The following is a 24,508-nucleotide window of genomic DNA, read 5'->3' as shown; positions in this document are numbered from 1 at the left end:
GGGCCTTGAACGCCCTGATAACCCCTAGTCCATTGGCTGAACAAGTGATGTCGTGTTGGGAAGTTGAACTCAACCTGAACCAGTCGAATACAACAGATCAGTAGCATGGCCACCAGCATTATCCATAGTGAGAAAGACTTTTGAATGGCATGCCCTTTTCTGCTAGATACACCTTCACTTGCAGGATAAAACACTGGTGGAACCAGCTGGAGGTCAGCATCTTCACTATCCAGGCCTTTGGATTGTGCATCCAATGTACAGGTAGGGAGATTCTTGTTTTTGTTTTTAAAGCCCTGGGTTTTTAGACTTGTAAATAAGTCCTGGCTTTAATAAAATCCCGCAGACACATTGCCACACATCACGAGGGTCACACGATCCTTCATGCTTTAAAGCCAGAGGCTTTTGCTTCCTCTTTGAACAGGAAAGTTGTGAGGGCATTCTTTTCCAAAAACAAGCCTGTCTCGTCCATAAAAAACTTGTTTGGGCTGGTATCCACCTCAGAGATAATCTTCATGAAGGTTTCATTGACATATGTTTCAGCAGTGAACGTGTCAGGCGAAAAACAATCTGCCATGCAAGCTTCCGTAGCTTTTTAGGCCATAGCGTTTCTGAAACTTTGCAAACCACCCTTTGCAAGCAGAAAATTGCAGTTTCTTACATGGTAAATGACTGGACGTCCCTGGTTGCGGATCTTCTATGTCTTTTTCATCATCTTCTACTTCTTTGCGGTCGCCACTGTCGTCCTCTGGTTCCTTAGCGGCGAAGGTCTCATACAGGCTCCTAGCCTTTGTTTGGATAATGTTCGTATCCAAGGCTATGTTCTTCTTTTGGCAGTCGGCTATCCATATGGCCAAAGCAGCTTCCATACGGACGATCATTTTATTACGAGCCATAACTACTCTTATCGCCGACTTGTTAAAGGTGATGGCAGCTGTCTTCCTAATTTTATGCTGTCCTTGTAGATTTTATGGTGGTGGATTCATTCACGCCAAAATGGCGGGCTACAGCCACGAACTTTCTCCCTTCCTTCAACATATCAAGAAGTTTCACCTTTTCAGCGATCGTCATCATTCTTTGATGGCGTTTAGGCTCAGTACCAGCCTTGGATGAAGCAGCATGCTTGGGAGCCATTTGGGGTGAAAATTGCCAGCAAAGTTCAACAAAACACAAAAAAATCACACAGCACAGCGTAAAGTAAACTTTGTCGAGTTTTCTTTATTGAAGGGCTCTTAAGAGAGAGAGACAAGGGGAGATGCGGCTTTGAGCATCAGTCAAGCACCAATCACAGGCCCGATCAGAAATCGGGAAGCTGTGATTTGTCATCTCCCTCCCATGCACCAATCACAGAATGTTACAACGCACTTAGTCACGTGAGATGGTATACTTTGTGTTTTCCCAACAATGGAACAAGGGAAGAGGTAACTGTATAGGCATCACTTATAGATGGTTCTTTTTTTTTGTCATAGGAGTTACAAGTGCAAATATGTGTTGTTTTGCTATTTTACGCTTGTTTTGTTGTTCTTAGACTAGGAAATACTATTTATTATTAGTGTTTTAATGGATTTAATGAGAAATTTTGGGTGTTCATATATCATACGATTTTTCTAGAATTTCCCAGAAAATCCCGTGATATATTTTCCATTAACCCTTAAACGCTGAGCCTCTATTTACAAAAACGTCTTCCGATGCAACAGGCGTATTCGGGAGCTAATCAGTGGAAAAAGTTTTTTCAAAAAATCACAGCATGCTTAGTTTTTAAGATTAAGAGTTCATTTTTGCTTTTTTTTTCTCATTGTCTGAAGTTTAGTATGCAACCATCAGAAATGAAAAAATATCAGTATCATATATAAATATTGGAATATATGACAGCCAAAAAAAAATTCATATATAATTGTATACAAACGCGCTTGCTGTAAGCAAAACGGTTAAAGCTAATGAGTTACTTTTTTTTTTAGTTGCATTTTACACTAAATTGCAATGATTTTGGTATATAACAGATTGTAAAACGATTAAAGCAACACAGAGAAAAATATTATCACAAAATGATGCATGAATTGAAATGCTGAAGGTAAAAAAAGTTTTTTCAAAACTCACCATAAATCGAAATATTGTGATTTAGAGACTTTCCAATTGTTTCAAAATTAAGGAAATTGATTGAATATTACTAGACTGTAAGTTTTTTTAGCTTACAATTGCATTTTACCATTTCGATCGAGTTAAAGTTGACTGGAAGGTTGATTTTTTCTATTTATCGTTATTTATAAGGAAAATATTTCAAAAATGGTAAAGCTATAAGAATGATTTATTTTTTGTTGTATTCTACATGAAATTGCACACATTTTGATGTATAACACTTTATGTAAAGAATAATATAAAACGGCGAAAAAATTACGACAAGGTGACCAAGAAATGCTAAGATTTTCAGCGGAGTTCGCGCGCGCGGAGGGAAGGAAAAAGTTTTTTTTCAAAAATTCACTATAAATCGAAATATTGTGCTAGAGACTTTCCGTTTGTTGCAAAATGAAGGAAAATGATTGATTGTTACTAGAATGTAAAAATTTTGGCTTACAATTGCGTTTTTTGACCATTTCGGTCGAGTCAAAGTTGACCAAAGGTTAAAATTTTGTCAGTTATCGTGATTTAAATGAAAATATTTCAAAACTGTGAAAAGCTAAAAGAATTATTTATTTTTTGTTGTATTCTACATGAAATTGCGCACATTTTGATGTATAACACTTTATGTAACGAATAATATAAAACGGCGCGAAAATTACAACAAGGTGACTCAAGAAATGCTGACATTTTCAGTGGATTTCCCGCGCGCGGACGTAAGGAAAAAGTTTTTTTCAAAAATTCACCATAAATCCAAATATTGTGCTAGAGACTTTCCGTTTGTTGCAAAATGAAGGTAAATGATTGATTGATTGTTACTAGAATGTAAGACTTTTGGCTTAAAATTGCGTTTTTTTACCATTTCGGTCGAGTCAAAGTTGACCGAAGGTTAAAATTTTGTCAGTTATCATGATTTATATAAAAATATTTAAAAACTGTTAAAAGCTAAAAGAATGATTTATTTTTTGTTGTATTTTACGTGAAATTGCGCACATTTTGATGTATAACACTTTATGTAACAAATAATATAAAACGGCGAAAAAATTACGACAAGGTGACACAAGAAATGCTGACATTTTCAGCGGATTTCCCGCGCACGGAGGGAAGGAAAAAGTTTTTTTCAAAAATTCACCATAAATCGAAATATTGTGCTAGAGACTTTCCGTTTATTGCAGAATAAAGGTAAATGATTGATTGTTACTAGAATGTAAGAATTTTGGCTTACGATTGCGTTTTTTGAGCATTTCGGTCAGTTATCGTGATTTAAATGAAAATATTTCAAAACTGTTAAAAGCTAAAAGAATTATTTATTTTTTGTTGTATTTTAAATGAAATTGCGCACATTTTGATGTATAATACTTTATGTAACGAATAATATAAAATGGCGCGAAAATTACGACAAGGTGACTCAAGAAATGCTGACATTTTCAGTGGATTTCCCGTGCGCGGATGGAAGGAAAAAGTTTTTTTCAAAAATTCACCATAAGTCAAAATATTGTGCTAGAGACTTTCCGTTTGTTGCAAAATGAAGGTAAATGATTGAATATCATCAGAATATTAGATTTTTTGCTTACCAAAAAGAAAATATAATATATAATATATAATAAATATATATATATATAATATATATATATATATATATATATATATATATATATATATATATATATATATATATATATATATATATATATATATATATATACACATACATACATACATACATACATACATACATACATACATACATATATATATATATATATTCATACATACATACACATATATATAATATTATATTGTTTTTACTTTGGTACGAATACATAACTAAAAGGAATGCATGTGAAAAACTTTTTTTGCATAAAACGAAATAATATACAAAACACTAATAAATACAGATATATAAAAACTTGTAATAAATATAAAACTAAAAATAAATTCAATGCAGAATACTTACCGTAATCCTGACTCTTCTTTCTGTTCTTGTTTTCCCCTCCTCCATTGAAGAGTCTTGCATTTTTTCCTCTCGACATGACGAGGCACAGGCGGAGGGAGGAGACGCGCGCCCTACTGCGGGATGGGGCGGCCCACCGCGCCTCCGGTGTCGCCGGTAGGTGCACTCAATATATGACCGCAGTGTGGTACTTTGCGGTCACACTCCTGAACCTGCAGTGCTACCTTTGCAGGTGCGACAGACGACCGGGTGTCTCTTCTTCTGCCATTCATATGGCACACCCGGCACCGTTTCTGTTTACGCCCTTCTAGGAGCTCCAGTGTTTGATCTCCTGCCTGCAGCCGACACACAGGGTCGACTACCCGACGGGACATTGGAATGTGAGGAAGGGCGGCAGCATCATCAAGGGCGGCGTCGGCAGGAGCAGGAAGACCGAGGTTGGCCCTCCTAGCGACATCTGCCCTTTCCTCTCGGGGCAGAGCTGGAGCTCGGGGCAGGGGCGGTGTTGGAAGGCCACTCCTCTGGATTAAAGTTTATGAGGGCATTCCCAGCCACCTCAAGAAACTGGATGTGGGACAACCTCCGAACGCCAGAATTGTACCCACAGTAAAGGATGTAGGCATTCTGAGGGCCAACTGAAGGAGGTATTTGACGAGCTTCTGTGTCCACCTCCTGGTTTTCCTGGCGAAGGGATATTACTGGATGAGTTGATCAAAAGAGATCAACTCCTCCCATGTGCCTGTTTGTAGTGCCTGATGACAGTAGGGCGTTGGACACGAAACTCCTCACACGTAACTCGGCCCTGCCGATGTGTCTTCTTCCGCTGAATGATCTCTTCTTGATGGGCTCATGACCGAAATCGTAATCATGGGCACGAGTCGGACCTCTCCAACAGATGACGAAGACATCTCCCTTCCGCCGCCACTGTCTCTCCTCTTGCCAGATGTTGCAGCTGGCTAGCAAACCTCTTGAGGACATTCGGGCCCCACGCACCAACCGGAAGGGTACCACTGACGGCACACCTGCTTCATACAGTTCCTGGGCCAGGGATACTGGAGTTATAATAATTATCCATAAACAGGTGGTATCCTGGTTACGGAAACGATCCACAAGACCGAAGACAGCGTCACGCAGCGTGGAGAAGAGCCCCAGAATACACCGAGAAGTCTACAACGTATCCAGTGTTGGATTCTGTAATAAAAATAACTTTACACCATATTTCTTTGGCTTTTTTGGGGTTGTACACTTTATACTTAGACGCCCTTTGTATGGCATCATCCTCATCCAAAGAAAGGTTCTTGGAAGGAACCACGAGAAACTGGCACCGTTCACGAATGTACTCCAACACTCATGGATTAAGATGAGGCGGCCGGGGTTATTCGGGTATGGCTCCGGTTGAAGCGTTGAAATACCTGCCCAACGCCAGGAAACTATCACGGGCAGGCATAATGCCGGGCACTTTGGGCGTACTAAAAAAAAATTCTGCCTCCAATATTGCCTGGACGCCGCAGCAGGCATCATTCCAAAAAAATGTGGAGCCCCAAAAAATGCGCCATGTCCGTGAGGTTGCAGCCCGCCAGCATACGACAACGTCGTCTGCAGTTCCTCACGGCAGTACCGAGCGTAACCTGCCATCTCTGCAACGAGGTATTCCAGCAATTCCCGCGCCAGGAAGAGCTGAATGAACCCCAGTGTAGTGAGAGGCACAGGGACGGTCAGTCCAGGTGCTGCCGTGAATGGGTGCATGTTAGGTGGGGTGGGGTCCTCCAACCAACCCCTCATCACTTTCGGACGAACGGCCTTCACCCAAGCTGCATGCCGTTGCGACCTTCTACGGGCAGGGTCACGCCCGCAAGGGCACGACTTCGCACTCCCCACCCCTCCCAACTGGCCCATCTCCCTCACTTTCACCATCACTTTCTGTTTCGCCCCCACCAGCTACAATCGGGGCGCTCCTCCTCCTCAGACTCTCCCTCATAACGCACTGAAACCACTAAATTCAGCTCAGTTTCCTCCTATGGCTCGTCTGACGTGGCATTGGGGGCAAATACCGTCATCACCAACATCAGGCGTGATGTCCTCATCACTGGATGACCAACTGCCATCGAAATGAGGACTTTCCACCTGCTCTCGATCGAAGCTCCAACAAGTACTCGTCAATGTCCTTTGTTGAGGCCTCCCAAATGCTTACAGATGCCCTCAGGACACCCCAATGCTTCCTAGGGTCGTAAAAGGCACGGGATGTGGTCCTTGGTCCCCTTCGTCACACGTGGGCCGCACAACACGGCGTTGAGAAGCTGGGTCATCTTGGGTGCTTGGTCCCTCTCCAGCATCCCAGTCTAAAACTCGCCTCACACGCTCACTACCGACAGGCAATATGCGCCTTTCACGGTCCTGACGACATTGGGACATCTCTGCAAACGTCCTGTTGCCTCACAAATACGCAAACAGGAGCCAAAGTTCTGCAAAACACGGATGCGTCAAGATATCGCTCTCCGACGATGCGCGCTGATGCTTTCTGGTGCGAAGGAAGAAGATTTCGCATGCGCGTCTGGGTGACGCTTATAAATAAAACAACAGCGTGATCCGTGAACCCAGCATCCTCAAGGCGGCGTGATTTAAAACCTTTCGCAAAACTAGGCCTATAATTATTTTTCCGCAAATATTTTAAAAAACCATTTTTAGTCGACGTACCATACGTCCATTTGGCACCCAACAGACAATTTTAGTCGACGTATGGTATGTCCAGTAGGCGTTTAAGGGCTAATATATATTAAAAACTCTGCGAAGTCGTGAATTCGCGATAATCGAATCGCGAAGTAGCGAGGGGTCACTGTACACCCAAAGCATTAAAAGTAAGGTTTTCTTAGTTTTTTTGATGATTTTTGACAATTTTTTGGTTTATGACGATTTTTCAGCTTCCTCCGCGGTATAGGAATCCAACCATGTCATTAAACCGGGGACTGCTTGTATATATGTATATATATATATATATATATATATATATATATATATATATATATATATATATATATATATATATATATATATATATATATATATTGTAGTGAATTTCCATTTTTTCCTGATGTTAACCTCTTTCTTTAGCTTTTTAGTTGTCACTGCGTGATCGAATAATTATTATATGCCTCCAATGGTTACCGTAGGATAGATACAACCATAAGTACAATCAAAAGTATTTTACTCACTTCTCACTATAAAGAGTGGCACAATATCACAATACTTTATATTAGGAAACAAGTATTCACCACCTAAGGTTATGGAGCTCTCTCTTACCAAGCATGGAAAGCTGTTAAGTCACTTTTCCCAAGGATCAAAAATAAACATAAGTAATTTTACAATAACTCACTAGCGGTGCTAGGAAAACAAGGACTAAAATTGAAGTCTGGAGACAAACCAACAACAGATGGCGGTGGTGGAAGCTTAATATAAAGGTGACAATTACAAAGATGTCAGGACTTGACATTCTCCTTTTTGAGAGTAAAATTACTATCCAAGACTATTTTAAGAATATAACTAAAAAGATTGAGATTTATACAATTCCAAGCAATGTCTCTCAACTCTAGGAGCCGAGGTTGACGCGATAGAGCATCGCGATGGTGTTCTGTGATCCTGAGATTTTCCTCACTTCGATGTTAAATGAGGAGAGGATGTAGGACCATCTGAGGAGTTTCTGGTTGGTGAACTTCGTGACGTGGAGAAACTCAGAGGCATGTGGTCAGAGTAGACAATAACATTGTCTGGGCCTTCCAGATACGGACGGAAATGTAGCAACGTGTTGATTATACTGAATAATTCTTTTTCTACTGTAGCCCATCTGAGTTGTGGCCTTTTGAAGAATCCAGAATGATAGGCTATGGGCAAGAGTCTCTCCAACAGAGGCAAGGAAGCAGCACCATCACTCACGATTTCCTGTAAAAGAACACCACCAAAAACCGATGTTGCTGGCATCTACCTGAAGATAGAAAGGTTTGGTGAAGTCAGGAGCTTGTAGAAGTGGCTTTGAAATCATAAATAGTTTCAGCTGATCAAAGGCCCTGTTATGATTACATGTCCACTTAAAAGGTACTTTGGTTGAAGTTAGAGCAAAAAGTGGAGCAGTGATTATTGAAAAGTTTGGGCAAAATCGGGAATAGTATGACACCATGCCTAAAAATGTCTTAAGCTCTTTCCTATTCCTTGGTTCTGGATATTCCTGGATGGCACAAATGTTCACATCCTTAGGAACAATAGTGCCACTGCCTATGATGTGACCAAGATAAGTTACCTGACCTTTACCAAAGGAGCTCTTTGCAAGGTTGATGGTCAAGTTTGCCTCTCTTAATCTTTCGAAGAGGGAAGTTAGTATTCTCAGGTGTTCTTCCCAGGTAGTGGTTGCTATGACAATGTCGTCCAGGTGGTACATATACATGGGGAGTCCCCTGATGATGTCTTGCATAGTCCTCTGAAATGTAGCTGGGGCATTGGTTAGGCCAAATGGCAATACATTATATTCAAATAAACCAAAAGGGTGATGAACGCTGAAGCTTCTTTGGCCCTTTCTGTTAGCTTAATCTGTAGTAGCCTTTCAGCAGGTCTATTTGAGTTAAATATTTGGCATTACTGACAGAATCTATTATATCAGTTATTCTGGGCAATGGGTAAGAGTCTTTGACAGTCTTTAAATTAAGTTTTCTATAATCGAGGTACATGCGGTAGGTATTGTTGGCTTTCCCTTACCAGAATGCATGGAGAAGCCATGGGGGATGTACTGGGCTTGGCGAGGTTATGTTCCAGTAAGTATTCCACTTCCTGTTTCAAGATAGGCAGATGGCGATGAGATACCCTGTAAAAAAGATTGTCTGATGGGTTTTGTATTAGGTTCTAGTACCACATCATGCTTTACTTTGGTGCAACTTCCAGGCCTATCTGAGCAAATTGATGCATACTTGCTAATGAGTACACTCAAGTCTTTCTTTTGATTGGGTGAAGAGTCTAGGAACTGTGGAAGGACTTTAGAATTTCCGAATTGTTCATGTCCTTCCAAGACAAAGTAGACTTCACACTGAAATCAGTCTCGTCATCTTCATGGCTCACCTCTGTACCAACTTCGGTAGGAGTCTGCACCTCATTCTGCATCTCATTCTGTGACCTATGATTAAGAGGCGTTAGTGAAAAACTCTGCTTGGCAGACTTAACGTCATGAATTACATGATTAACTATACCTGTGGAAGATTCATGATAGGGTTTTATCAAGTTCATGTACAAGCTGAGTAGACTTACGTCTGTCAGGAGTTGCAATAATATAATTTGTTTTTGTGGTCCGCCTGATAATCTCAAAGGTCCCATGAATTTCTCTCTCAAGGGGAGCCAGGTATGCAGTGATATACCAGCACCTTATCTCCACACTTAAACTCTCTTACCTTTGCCTTCTTGTCATATCTATCCTTCATAAGCTCTTGAGCATGCTGAAAGTTCTTTCGAGCGAAGGCATGGATATACAACAACTTCTCCTCCAAAGGTCTTCAAGTATTGGGAAGGCTTACCTGATTTTCTTTCCTAGAACCTTTTAGTATCTGTTCTTTTATCATGCTTAGGTTGGACCTAGGTCTTCGTCCAAACATCATCTCAAATGGAGAAACTCCTGTAGACTCATTTGGTGCCTCGAAGTGTGTACAGAAGTAAGTCTAGGTCTTCATCCCATTCCTTCTCCGTTTCCATTCCGTAGCGTCGAGCAAATTCTTAAGAGTCTGATGTACTCTCTCTAAGGCCCCATTGACTGAGGATGATAGGCTGAAGAGAGAACATTAAAGATGTTAAACTGATGGAGAGCACTCTGGAACAATGTACTGGTAAAGTTGGTACCCCTATCGCATTGAAGTTCCCTAGGAAAACCAAACAATGTAAAAACTTTAATCAGCTGTTGGATAATGGTTCTAGCAGAGATATTTTTAAGTGGAAATGCTAGAGGGAACCTAGTAGTGGGGCAAAGAACACTTAGTATATATTCATTACTGTGGCTAGTTTTTTTGGCAAAGGCCCAACACAGTCTATAATTATTTTATCAAAAGGTGTATTAGGGACCACAATGGGCACTAGAGGGGCTGGTGGTATCTTTTCATTAGGCCTTCCAGTAACTTGGCACACATGACACCTCTCTACGAAACTCTTTACGTCCATCTTCATTCTGGGCCAGTAGAAATCTTCTAGGAGGCGCCTGTATGTCTTTTGTGATGCCTAGATGACTCTCAGCAGAGTGAGCTAATTTCATGATTGAAGATCGGAGGCTGCCAGGTACAACCAGTTGATGACAGTCGCCCACGCAGTCTTTGTCAGTCAGTGTAGGAGACCTGTAATGACGCATGAGGATATTATTCTCTAGATAAAATAAGGGTAACTTCTGGCTCTTATCTGAGGGATTTTTAATCTTGTTGAAGCAACCCTTAAGGCTATCATCTGATCTCTGAAGATTGACGAAATCATCATGCTGGAGACCAACCAAGTCTGCTAAGCTTGGCAAGGAGTTTGAGGTGTCGTCATCAGTGGGAGCTCCAATTTGCAGCTTTAGTAGCAGCAGAACGAGTGGTGGCTTGACAAGGTAGAACTTCCTGTTGGTTCTGCCTCATTTTCTATAACACACACTGGTTGAGAAATAATGAGATTAGGTAAGACAGTTCCTTCAGCTAAATCATTTCCTAGCAGAATATCAGCTTTCTCACAAGGCAAATCTCTAACCAGTAAGGCTACTTGGTTCTTCCAGTAAAGTAAGGGCAATCTATATACATATTAACCACAGGTAACACTAATTTACTGGATAAATCAGTGATGGTGACATATTTATTAGTAGGCTGGGTCAGAGGTTTCAATTTACCACTTACTATAGTTTGTGACGATTCTGTGTCCCTTAACAACTTTACAGGGTAATTATTGACAGTACCAGAGCAAAGGAAATCTGAGAAGTCATTTGTGACTTGAGAACAATGGAGAGCAAGCCTTCTTTGGCTTTTGCTCTGAGTAGTCTCTGGTCTGTTCCTGCAGTTTGCTTGAGAAGGCTGCATAACCTTAGAAAATTGACATGGGGTTAGGACAGTCTTTTTATGGCATGTCCCTTCTGTTTACAGAAGGAACAATAAATATTTATACTTGCCTGATCTGTAGAGTTATGTTTCTTAACCTTATGGATGAGGTGATATTCATCAGCAAGAAGAGCCGCTTTCTTCCCATCCTTCTCCTGCCGTTCTCTGATGTACACAGAAATGTTGGAAGGAATTCTCCTCAAAAACTCCTCTAGTACCATTAAGTTCTGTAATTGTTCAAAGGTAGTTGTTTTCAGATTCTAGCCATTTCTTAAACTGTTTTAATTTGACCTGAAACAATTCCAAATAAGTTTGAGTGGTTCCTTTTATGGAGTTCCTGAACATTTGTCTATACCCTTCAGCTGTAATGGTATAGGCATCAAGGACAGCTTTCTTCAGGACATAGTAATCTCGTTCCTCTAACATTTGAGAGGCTATATGAGCAGCCTTGCCTTTCAGTGCACTCCGAATGAGTAGAACATATTGTTCTTCTGGCCAATGCAAGGTTGTGGCTGTGTCCTCAAAAATACCAAAAAGAACACGTCTGGTTCTTTTTCATCAAACGAGGGTAGTAGTTTAAGAGCCTTAGTGAGGGAAAAACATTCGCCAAGCTCTCTCTCTTTGCCTTTCTCGTCCAACCTGATATTGGCTAGCTGTCTCTCCATCTCTATCTTTTCTTCTCTTTCCTGTCGTTCCAAGGCTATCATCCTTTCTTTCTGCTCATATTCAGCTTGACGAGCTGCCTTTTTCTCTCTCTCCAATTCAAGCTGCAACTTGAGCTTCACCAATTCTGGATCCTCTATAGCCTCAGCTACGCCTCCCCTAATGTAAGGGCCGAAGGAAGCAGTTTCTTCTGATGAAACGGAAGCTTTGGCTACCAGGAAATCCAAAACTCTACCCAGCAGTTCTGCTTTCACCATGGAGGGCAATACAGGAATACCTGCTTGCTCGGCAATCTTTTTTCAGGTCGTTTTTCTTGGCATCTTTCAACGATAAGAGGTGCCCCCAGGGTCCTCAAAAACTTCTCCATGTTGAAAGACATGGTGGATCCGAAAACACTTTTGGTCCACTACGAGCACTTTCCAGTCACTGTCACCGAATCACTGCATCACTATTGCTAAACCACTGAATCACCAATGGCTAAACCATAAGAAGTATTACATCTCTATCCCTTTATGGGTGATTCACCGAATCACTAAGCACTAGGTGAATAAATCACCGAATCACTAAGCACTAGGTCAATAAATCACCGAATCACTAAGCACTAGGTCAATAAATCACCGTATTACTAAGCACTAGGTCAATAAATCACCGAATCACTAAGCACTAGGTCAATAAATCACCGAATCACTAAGCACTAGGTCAATAAATCACCGAATCACTAAGCACCAGGTCAATAAATCACCGAATCACTAAGCACTAGGTCAATAAATCACCGAATCACTAAGCACTAGGTCAATAAATCACCGAATCACTAAGCACTAGGTCAATAAATCACCGAATCACTAAGCACTAGGTCAATAAATCACCAAATCACTAAGCACTAGGTCAATAAATCACCAAATCACTAAGCACTAGGTCAATAAATCACCGAATCACTAAGCACTAGGTCAATAAATCACCGAATCACTAAGCACTAGGTCAATAAATCACCGAATCACTAAGCACTAGGTCAATAAATCACCGAATCACTAAGCACTAGGTCAATAAATCACCGAATCACTAAGCACTAGGTCAATAAATCACCGAATCACTAATCACTAGGTCAAATCACCGAATCACTAATCACTAGGTCAATAAATCACCGAATCACTAACACTTACTGTCACGGGTATGAATATATTCCCACTTTAAAGAAATATATACTAATAGACAAAGATTTCACCGAACTGCCTCTGAACGTTACCCTAACGAAAGCACAGAAACAAGACACGTCACTAAGTTTTACGAAACTATCACTAACTATGCACGATGCACTAGTTAACGTAACTTTTCACAAAAACTCACTTAAGTATACAAGAACCACTAATTAACATACACTGGAGGTAGCACAACGTTACTTTCACTAAACTATCACTTTACTATGCAAAATACACTAAGGAACGTACACTGAGGTTGTACAAAGTCACCTTCACAAAACTCACTTAACAAAGCACTAGGAAAAACGTTCCTTGGTTCTCGTATTCTGTAAAGAGGACAGTAATCCCTGAGGAAATTAATCCCTGAATGATGAGAGGGTATGGTTACCCTAAGTGGTCCAATACGCCTGGGGTGACTAAAGAACATAATAGCGATAGTCGGCAATGTCAAGGCAACAGAACGGCGACTAAGTACCGATTCCTTGCACTGCACTTCCTCCAAACAATCGGCAAGAGGGGGATGAGTACCCTATGAAGGAAATTAATCCAGAAGCATTCTAATACGTCTGAGTGACTAAGGACCGCAAAAATGCGATAGTCGGCAACGTCAAGGCAACAGAACGGGCGACTAAATACCGATTCCTGCGCTGCACTTCCTCCGAACTATCAGTAATACTTGCGATGGCGTATACAACACGGCACCTTGATCGCAGAAGGGAGAGCTCAACAACGGTGGAGGTATTACAATTGATTGTACATTAACGGAAATTCACAAAATTCGATCACTACACTAACGAGCTTTTAAATCACTTCATATCACTTCATATCACTTCATATCACTTCATATCACTTCATATCCTTCGGTCAGGCCCCCACTGTAGTGAATTTCCGTTTTTCCTGATGTTAACCTCTTTCTTTAGCTTTAGTTGTCACTCGTGATCGAATAATTATTATATGCCTCCAATGGTTACCGTAGGATAGATACAACCATAAGTACAATCAAAAGTATTTTACTCACTTCTCACTATAAAGAGTGGCACAATATCACAATACTTTATATTAGGAAACAAGTATTCACCACCTAAGGTTATGGAGCTCTCCTCTTACCGAAGCATGGAAAGCTGTTAAGTCACTTTTCCCAAGGATCAAAAATAAACATAAGTAATTTTACAATAACTCACTAGCGGTGCTAGGAAAACAAGGACTAAAATTGAAGTCTGGAGACAAACCCAACAACAGATGGCGGTGGTGGAGGCTTAATATAAAGGTGACAATTACAAAGATGTCAGGACTTGACAATATATATATATATATAGCTGTATCTATCTATCCATCTATCAATCTATCAATCTACCAATAAACCGACCCTGAATATTCAACAAGAGTCGGATCATATACTCCCCTCCAGCAGGAGAAGGAATGTGCGAGCCAACAGGGACCAGACAGCATGCCCCAAACCAGTGGGTACATCATGCCCCTTAGCGGGTGTGAGAGTGCCCAGCGAAGTAACATGCTTGCTCAAGTCACTGAGCCCCCGCTCAACATGAACCTCCAGCCATTAATCAGTGTAGAGCATTTTGACGCACAAATACACTAAAATTCAATATTACGGTATACACATATATATATAAACAGACATTTGTTTATTTGTACCCTTACATATGCTATGAAATATTATTTATTTTTGTACCTTACTTTCTGTATTTGCAAACTAACATGTAAAGTTTTACTAAATTTTAAACACATAATTAAGGAAACACTAGAACATGGTACTGTATTTGAATACAGTATTTGTTCAACCACTTGTTTAAACTTTTCAATTTTGTTGTCATACATGTTCTTTGTACCCAAAACAATGCCCTGAAATGGTTAAGCTTTTAATCCCTTGACCAACCAGTACCCAGACCTTAAGGTTATTCTTCCCACACGATGATTTTAGTAGGCCAAAAGGCCAGATTGTAAGTCAGTAGTCACTTGATAATGCCATTAAAGGCAAAACAGCTGTTGTGACAAAAATCGATAAATGGAAGAAGGAAGTCTGCGTATTTTTCACCAGAAATTGTGAACGAGAATTGGGAAAAACTCCGTCAGTATGAAGATGCCCACAAGAAACTTATTAATGCCACTAAAAGCAATTATATATATATATATATATATATATATATATATATATATATATATATATATATATATATATATATATATATATATATATATATAAATATATATATATATATATATATTCCTAATAAATATATATATATATATATATATATATATATATATATATATATATATATATATATATATATAAATAGATATATGTATATATATACCCCATAAATAGAATATGTGTATATATATATATATATATATATATATATATATATATATATATATATATATATATATATATATATATATGTATATATATGTATTTATATATCAATGGGGAGGCAGACATAAAGACTTGTTAAAAGGGTCCATTTATTCCCAACGTTTAGTAATGTCTTCATTACATTTTCGAGGCTGTACAAAGTAAATAACATAAATTACAAAAAGGCTATAAATTTAAATTTAAAAACTAAGATTGCACAATGGATTACAAATTTTTAAAAATTAGATGGAACAGTTGAAAGTGACAACTTAAAAACAAAAAATCTCTTGCTAAAAAAAAAAATTCCAATATACAGTAAAAGGTAGGCAGAGAGGTACAGTGCTGGCAGAGGTTTGGCTGTTTAACAAGGGGACGAGTCGTTTAATCATTAACGATTCGTGAATCGTCAATTCATGGCTGCTGGAAGTTCGCCCTAAAACTGAAAAGTCCTTATTTTCAATGGAAGTTTTACACATTCTAGAATGACTTCTAATATTCGAAAACTCTGGGTTTGTAATTTTACTGCCTGTCCTATAGCTTACTCCACTATGAGTCTATGCATACCTTCAGAAGCCTCCTGGTGGATCCAATATAAGTTCCTAAATTACATTTAGGACATGTATAGCGATACACACATCCTCTTAGCACACTTCCTGGGGGAACTCCTCCTCTTTGGCATTATTTATTTAGACAGTGTTACCTAATTTGACTTGGAGAAAATGGGTAGGTAAAGCTTGATGAATAATTTAACTACTCTCCTTAAACCCAAATCATAAGTTGTTTAAAGGATTCTGTACTTTCAGTCAGTGTCATATGCCTTTTCAGAGTCCTGACCTAAATTAATGGACCAGTGTATCTTCCTTTGAGTAAGAAAGTAGCACATTCCAGTACTTCTGTTGTCCAAGAATGAGAAGACGAAAAGGAATAAAAGTTGAAAAGAGAACAAGAAGAGGAAGTTTGGAAGAAATAAAGAAATTCAAAAAATAAAAAAGGAAGAATGGAGAAATGAGGCAAAGTAGTGCCAGGAAAACAAAGTGAAAAACAAGGAGAGTGTGTATGAAAGGGGGAAGATGAATTAAATGAGAAATAAGATATGGAGGATATATAAGGAAAGAAGAAAGACAGAGAGAAAAGGAGTAGGGGAAGAAGGTTAAAGAAATGAGTTAAAAGGAAGAACGGAAAGAGGAAGGAGGATAAGGAGCAAATGAAAGAAGAAAAAGAAAAAGGAGGATGGGATAAAATGAAAGAAGGAGATGGAGAAAGATAAAGAAGATGGGAAGGGAGGAAAAAAGGGCAAAAAAGTAACACAACGTATCTCATTTGAGAAATTGTTTATGTATCCAAAGATTGAATTTTGGCATATATTTTCTTTGCATGAAATAAGTGACACCAAAACTGAAATTTTAACCTTGTGTTTCCCACATCAATGGTTTATAAGTCATACTCTAGGGGTCTGAAAAAGTCCTTGTACTATAATAATTTCATTCTTGTAGAGAAGTTACAGTAGTATGGGAGTTGCATTTGAAATTTTCTATATTCTTGTATAAAAATGAGCGTATGAAGCATGAAGGGTCGCATGAAAAGTTTTCCTGGTAAGGTAACTGCACTATATTTTTAAGTTTATAATATAAAGCTGCGTGTTTCTCGAGTGTTTTATACTGTTAAACAAAAAATGTGGACGTGTAAAAACCTTAGTACCATTGCTAAAGGTAATGAATCAGTTTGATGTGACTTGAATACAGGATGCTGTATATTATTTTTGTTGGTGATAGCTGTATATTACAGTGGATTTATGTTATAGCACCTTTCAGTGATGGTAACTTGCCTTAGCTTTTCTTTAAATTTGATAATCCCTCTTGACTTGTGAATTTATATTAATTTTTCTGGTGTTGTTGAAATCTTGGTTTTATGATCTTGTATGTTACAAAAGTTCATGATGATCAGAATACTATGATCATGAGGTAAGCCTTCAGTAAAATGGTTGCTATGAGTGCAGTACTGTGCTTTCAAACTGTGTTTCTTGAGGTGATATAATTTTATCCCCTATCAGGAGGGAGAAAGTACAAGTAACCAAGATTCAACAGAGGTGCCAGTCAGGAATACAAGGGAAGCACCACTCTCTACTAACCACATCTCTGTAGACTTCACTGAAAGTTGCAAGTCTAACAAAGACACTGAATCATCAAGCTGTGAAAATCAGAATAATTCCAACTCCAACAGTGGTACATCATCAAAATTCTGGAAGAGAGCTGGCATAGCTGCTGGTTCAGTAATTGGTGGTGTGGGATTGGTTGCTGCAGCTCCACTTGCTCTGACAGGTAAAGGAATTTTTGAAAGATTTTAATCTTGTTTTTGATAAGATTAACATTGTAAATATGTACTAAATTTTTGTAATTCTCTTCATTTCTTAAGTGTGGAAGGACAGTGATGAAAGGTTACAAAATATTGCAAGTTCAAAAAGCAGAATATAATTGAAAAAAAAAAGGATTTTGACAAAGGAAAAATCTATTTCTGGAGAGGGGCCCGTGTCACCCGGTGAAATAGTCCATTCAGCACTTATTTCTAGGTAATTCCGTTGCTAGATACCAGAGAAAGCTAAATGAAATGCTGGAGTTACTACCCCCAGAGCGAGCTCCACTAGATGGAGTCGTGTATGGAAAAGGGTGAACTACAAAAACACGGAACCTTATCCTATAGAGATTCTCAATGTCAAAAGTCCCAACGAGAGAGGTGCCGATACAAGCCCATGCACTACTCGCGGACTGTATACAAGGCAACACTAGCCGCATTCCATGTTAGCACCCACCTCACTAGAATGAAGTTTATCAAGGAGGAGAGAATGAAAAACAGGTGGGTCACCGGGTGACACGGGCCCCTCTCCAGAAATAGATTTTTCCTTTGTCAAAATCCTTTTTCTGGATCGGGGTCCTGTGTCACCTGGTGAAATAGTAACAGAGAAATAAACATCATTCTTATGCTATTAAAGACTTAAATAGAAACGTTGAAAACTAGAAGAATTCTACCCTGAACATTAGTAAAAGGTCCTCTAAGTTCATGTAATGAAAATAATGTAAGTGGTCACCGTCTAAGATCATGAGCTTAGAATAGCACCTGAATAGGCTTGTATTAAGAAAATACTTCCTGCCTAATAGCAGACCCAATGACAGTGCCCCCCCTTTTTAAAGGAGAGGACCTGACAAAAAGTGAGGGCCTGTCTAAAAAAAGCCTGAAAGGAGAAAACTGGACACAGAAACAGACCTTGTAAAAGGGAGTACTTTCCAAGGTGACCACCGAAAATGAGGACCTTCAATTGAGGATAGAAAGTTAGGGTGAGGAATTCACAACACTACCCCTGATGAGGGGAAACCAAACTGATTGGTTGCGCCAGACAGGGCAGACAGTACAGGAAAACTAACACTAGAAGCTAAGCTGATTAAAAATTTTTGGGACTTCCTTAACAAGGAAAGGTAAGAACAAGATGATTGTTGGTTACCGAAGCTAAGACCAGGAAACCGAATGTGGACGGAGTACTGTTCTTAGACGAACACAGACCTTAGGGATGAAAGTTAAGGGCCTGTGAGTCTGGTTCCAACAAAACACTTTCCTCGAGGCCAATGCGGCCGCATCAGTACTGTAGCTTCGAAAACTATGTGAAGAGTGCTAGTTACTTAACTGCAGAACCATACTGCAGTAGAGTAGGATCCCTTAACTGATTTCAGGAAAACAGTAATAACAGGACCAATATCAGTTTCCTCCTAAACTGTAAGATTCACAAAGACTACAAAGCCAGGAAATCAGAGTTTGAGGGAGCTGACGCAGGCTGAGTTTATACCAGACGGGACAGCTTGATAGTTGTGGCTGAATTGGGTTGCAAACAGACCTACTTCCAGGCCCAGGAAAAGGTCACAAGGCTACCTGAATGACGCCCGTCAAGGACTATTCCGACACCAGGGGAGGCCCTGGATAGGGAAAAAAGCAGTGACCTTTTGGACCCCTACGAGAAGGGTGGTAGACAGAAGCACCTGTGTCTGTTGGTTATGGAGAAGAATGAACCATGACCTGAACAAGCTGGTGGAGTCCAAAACCACTTGTTTACGCAGCGCACTATTGCTGTTTTGTTCAGAACCAGCCTAAAAAGGAAACCTCTGGGGGAAGAAGTTTCCCAGGACAGGAAGACTGTCACCGCCCTCCAAAGCGTTGATATGGAACTGCCGGAACGTGACCGACTAAGTACCATGTACTTCATTGGGCCAAAAAAAAATATCCACCTCACCCGGCCAGAGAGGTGACGGTGTGGAATACTGAGGCCAGAGGGGAAAGCTGGAGAGGAACTGACTCGGTAAGCACTTGACAGTTGTGCAAGGCCGAGGCCACTATTCAAGCAGGAGGAATCAAGGAGACACGCCTGACTCCACCATACCCCGTCATAAACTCCAGCTTTGACTTCAGAAGGAGAACCGTCACTGAAGCAAACTGAAGAAAACCCAGGACCTTTTCTTGGGCACGGGGAGAGGTATGCTTGAGATGATGAAATGATAGGATGTCCTTGCTATCTCTTTCCACTTCCACTGGATTCATAACTCACGGAAGGCTACCCTCCTGAATCAGGTGGGATTCCTTCCTGGTTACTTAGAAGCCCAAAGACTCTAGAAACCGATTATAATGACCGCGCCCTCAGGCAATTCCCGACGCTGGGTGCCCAAATGAGCCAGGCAACTAGATATGCAGCTAGCATAGCCTCCTAATACCGGGAGCTGTTGAACTACGGTATTGTTCAAAACTGGCAAAGACTCTGGAGCCGCATTGAGGAGGGCATGAACCTGAATGGGCACGCCTGCTCCCGAGTCTGAATCCCAAGAAGGGATAGGACCTTTCTGCGACCAAGATGTGAAAGGAAGCGCCGGAAAGGTCTATAGAGGTGGTTACTGCTCCACGGCGCAGTAGGATCCGAACCCACAAGACTGTAAGCAACCGAGACTTGCCGCATGAATAAGGAAAACAAACGGGACACGCCCGGGAAAAATTTTCCAGTGGAAGGGAACTTCCTTGGCAGACTGAAAAAGCCTGACAGGCCATTCACAAAGACCCCTAGAACTCTGGCCGGAGGCTGATTGAACCTGATTGGGGGGGGAACAACAGTCCAGCCCCACCCCGGCCCTGATAACTATACTCTGGGCCCAGGAACTGAAGTTCCAGTGGCCCCGAAAATGGTACAGCCTCCCACCCATATGAGAAATACTACAGGGAGGCGGCTTGATTGCTTCCCGTGAAGCGAATGCCTTCCCAATTTCTCGGAGAGGAGTAGGATGCATCCCTGCTCCTATGATAACCCCGAGGGTCAGAGCCTCTGGCCAAATGTCTAGTGAAAATTCTTTCCTTAGGTTTTCGTATGAAGCAAAGAAAACTCCTGCGGGCACGTGGGGGAGGCAGAGACACACGGGGGTGTTACAAGGGGCTGATGTGTTGGCTGAACCCGCACACATCGAGGTGGAGGCTGGGAGTGAGAGCTGACGGCTGCCTAGGGGCAGAGACCTGAAGAGCCTGCACCACCGCCTGAGCAGGGGGGCTCTTGAACTACATGAACTTCTTGCCGGACTTGGGACAGGTCCCGGCAAGATCAGACCGCTTTCTGCTCGAGGGTAGACACCCATGAGAACGGAGGCTCTGGGTAACAATAGTAGCCCCAGACGGGCCGGGCACAACGCCCACCTGGGGAAAAGATTAATTCTCCAGGTGAAACTGTTCATAAGATTTTTCAGCTCAAGGCGGAACGGGCAAGCCTGACTTACACCCCTGTTTCAGCTTCCAAAATTGACTCCGGAAGCTTAGGGAGCTGTACGCTGAATAAATTAGAAGCGTAGTCCAGGGTTAGAAGATTCACTGTGAATGCATCTGTGATATCTGTCTCCCGGAAATGCCTCAGCGATACATTTTCAAAACAAGCCTGTTGATAAGAGGGGCTACATTCGGAGCACAAGGGGTAAGAAACAGGGCTCTCAAAGAGAGCACGGTAAGACCCCACAGCTGGCGTGAACTTGGGATTCTCCGCCTGCCACTCCGTTAGAGTTCTCAGGGAGACGATGTGTCCAGCCCCTAGCTGAGGGCTCACTTATGGATCCTGCCAGACAGATGCCATGCTCGTTCTGACAGTCTGGTAAAACCCGGATAAGAGGATACCAGACCGAAGGGAAGAAATGCCCTTCCACCAACCTCCGTGTGCCCACACTCGACAGGAGGGTGCCTTCATGCTGGGAAGCATAAAGGAAGGCACCAAGATTCCCCAGACTGGAGGGGAAAAAGAGGTGGAGATGTCCGAACGATAGAATTCGGAACGGAGCAGGACTTAACAGGTGATCCATTGACAATGAGTCTTGAGATTAATCACTTGGGATTTAAGCTCCTGGGAAAGGGAAGGCATGGACCATGAGGTAGATAGTTAGTTTAATAGGTTGACAATGACCTCAAATCGAGCTCCTTATAAGGAAACCCGCAAAAAGTTTTCAACAAAGGAAGAAGGGGGTAACCGCCTTGCTTTGCTTGGGCCGTGTCCCTTTCCAGAAGACGAGGCCAAACTCGTAGATGGCACCGGATTAGAGATCCGAGACGTCCTTGAGGGGGCCCCAGAGCGGGTCTTCTTGGTTTAAAATTTTTTTTTTTCACCTTAGGGACGGTAGACCAGAAACCGTCGAAAAGTGGGATGAGAAGGTAACGAATCCCTAAAGGAAAAGTTTGCCTCACCTAATTCCGAGCTAAGCGGAAAAGGTTTGCCTCAATTACTCCCGCACCTACTTATCGCTCCGGGACGATGTTCACAGGTCCGAGAACGAGACAGAAGGCCATAACGTCTTCAGAAAACTCTCCGTAAACAATTAACTTGAAGCGAAGAGTTACGAGACTTGCGGCCGGCCTCCAGGAGGGGGAAAAAATAGGACCCCAGACACCGGAGGAACAACTATTAATAAGTTATATAAGACGGAGTTTGGCGAAGGAAAAACCGATAGGTGTATATGAAACCTACCAATTTACCGAGAATCTCGCCCGGAAACGGAGTTTGGCGGAGGAAATCGATAGGCGTATATGAAGCCTACCGATCCACCGAGAATCTCGCCCGGAGAGAGCCCAAACACCGAAAGATTAACTATTAATAAGCCAAAGATTAACTAATAATAAGCCACAAGAGGCGGAGAACCGATAGGTTTATATGAAACCTACCGAATTAACGAGAATCCCGCCCGGAGACGGAGTTTGGCGGAGTGAAATCGATAGGCGATATGTGAAACCACCGATTTATCGCCGAAAAGAGCGACTATTAATAAGCCACATGAGGCGGAGCTTGACGGAGGTAAAACCGACAGGTATATATGAAACCTACGGATTCATCAGGTAGCCTGCTCGGGAGAGCATAGCGCATAACGCAATCTGCCGGGTGCCAAACGACTAATAATAAGCCAAAGGAGGCGGCGTTTGTGGGCGATAAAACCGACTGGTGTAAATAAAACCTACGGATTCATCAAGTAGCCTGCTCGGAGAGAGCATAGCGTTTTACAACCTTCCGAGTCAAGAATAAGTCACATGAGGCGGAGTTTGGCGGAGACGAAAACCGACAGGTATATATAAAACCTACGGGTTCATCAAGAAGTCTGCTCGAGGAGAGCATAGCGCACTTCATAACCTTCCGTACAAACTATAAATCCAAAACAGACTGCGACCGGAATGGGAGCTATAGACTCCGTGGACCGCTGGTTTGTTGCAGGATAGCGGAGCATTCCTGCACTTGACAAAACCAGCCGAGAACGAATGAGAAAAGGGCATGCTGGAACGGATGCCGGAGCAGAGTACCAGAGCAGCCATAGCCTAGTCAGACCAGGAAAACCCCGAGAAAACCGGAGAGAAAACCGGGCTAACAGGACAAAACTCATAGACATAAAAACAGAGTCAACGGAACATTCCGGCGATCATGTTTGAATAAAATGTGGGAAGGTTATGAACTGTTCGAAGTGGGCGCACTCCGAGCCAAGAGGAAAACCCCGAGGAGGATATCCTGAACGAAGTGATAGCGGTGGGGGGAATAACGCCGACCGCTAAACACTAAAACCGCCATAGCAGTAAGCAAGCGAGAGCGCCCAACAAGATAACGAAACACCAACAGGTAGTAGCAAAGAGGAGGGGGAACGCCGAAAAGTAAATAAAGCAGAAGACAGTTAGGTGGAGAACGCTAACTGGCCTCGTATGAGAACTCAACAGTGAGGTGCGAACATGTAGGAAGCACCACTTAAGGAAATAGTCGACATAAAAGGAAGGGGGAAGGATAGGCCAGGAGGTTGGTAACCCAAAGCAGCGACCAGGGGTGGGACAGCACTCCCGGGCGCCCAGAGATTCTCATAGATCCCCTCGCTATGTAAGCTGTGTTGCACGACAAGAGCGAGAGAAAAAGAGAGGAAGGGGCAAAACCTCACGGCCAGGAGAGCAATGAAAGATAAAAGGAGTGTGAACGGGAGTGGGGAGAGCACCCTGGTCACCTCCAGGTCCAGGTGGAGTGCCAACTCAGACACACCGAGGGACAATCAATCAATGCAGAGGGAGGGGATGTAGGCTATAACATAAAAAAGGATATTGCTCTCAAACCTTGGAAAGTTAACAAACTTTGAAACAAACCAAGGGGGAGAGAGCAAAGGATAAAAGGGAGAGAAGGGGACTCTCGAAACCACAAATAACATATATATAGTCGGTAAAAGAAGTGTGAACAGGAGTGGGGAGAGCACTCCCGGTCACCATTGGTAAACAACCCAAAGAAGGATTGAACTAGGATAGGCTACGCAGGTAAACCCTCGCTATTCCAGCTTAACTTATTAGGAACATTAGCCTAAGTGAAAAGCCGAAACAGGGAGAGGGTGGATGTAGGCAATATATCCAAGCCAAAACCAAACAAAGGGAAGCACCAGACACAAAACACACATGTACAGAACGAGATCACCGACATGAAACTCATACGTACAGATCGAGATCGTCCCCTCCTTAACGAATTTTTCCCCGAAGGGAAAAAGTGTTACAGCCAACCCCTAGGCTAACCTAACTGAGGCGATGTAAAGGAAGGAAGCCTAGGAGAGGGGTAAAGGCTAACCAATAACTC

General features: G+C 41.7%; 1 protein-coding gene across 9 annotated transcripts in view; it reads left to right on the top strand.

Moving 5' to 3' along the window:
* The window catches only part of LOC136841002 (interferon alpha-inducible protein 27-like protein 2B), a 248,888-nt gene that overhangs the window by 167,976 nt on the left and 56,404 nt on the right, over nucleotides 1–24,508 (top strand). For all 9 annotated transcript variants that reach the window (XM_067108021.1, XM_067108028.1, XM_067108022.1 and 6 more), the window contains one exon: nucleotides 17,429–17,696. In XM_067108021.1, coding sequence (XP_066964122.1) covers nucleotides 17,429–17,696 — 268 coding nt within the window. The remainder of the gene's footprint in view (nucleotides 1–17,428; nucleotides 17,697–24,508) is intronic.

The sequence above is a fragment of the Macrobrachium rosenbergii genome, chromosome 8 (genome assembly GCF_040412425.1).
Source record: "Macrobrachium rosenbergii isolate ZJJX-2024 chromosome 8, ASM4041242v1, whole genome shotgun sequence".
Classification (NCBI taxonomy): Eukaryota; Metazoa; Arthropoda; class Malacostraca; order Decapoda; family Palaemonidae; genus Macrobrachium; species Macrobrachium rosenbergii.
The sequence above is the reverse complement of the archived record's forward strand: the minus strand, read 5'-3'. Positions and strand labels throughout refer to the sequence as shown.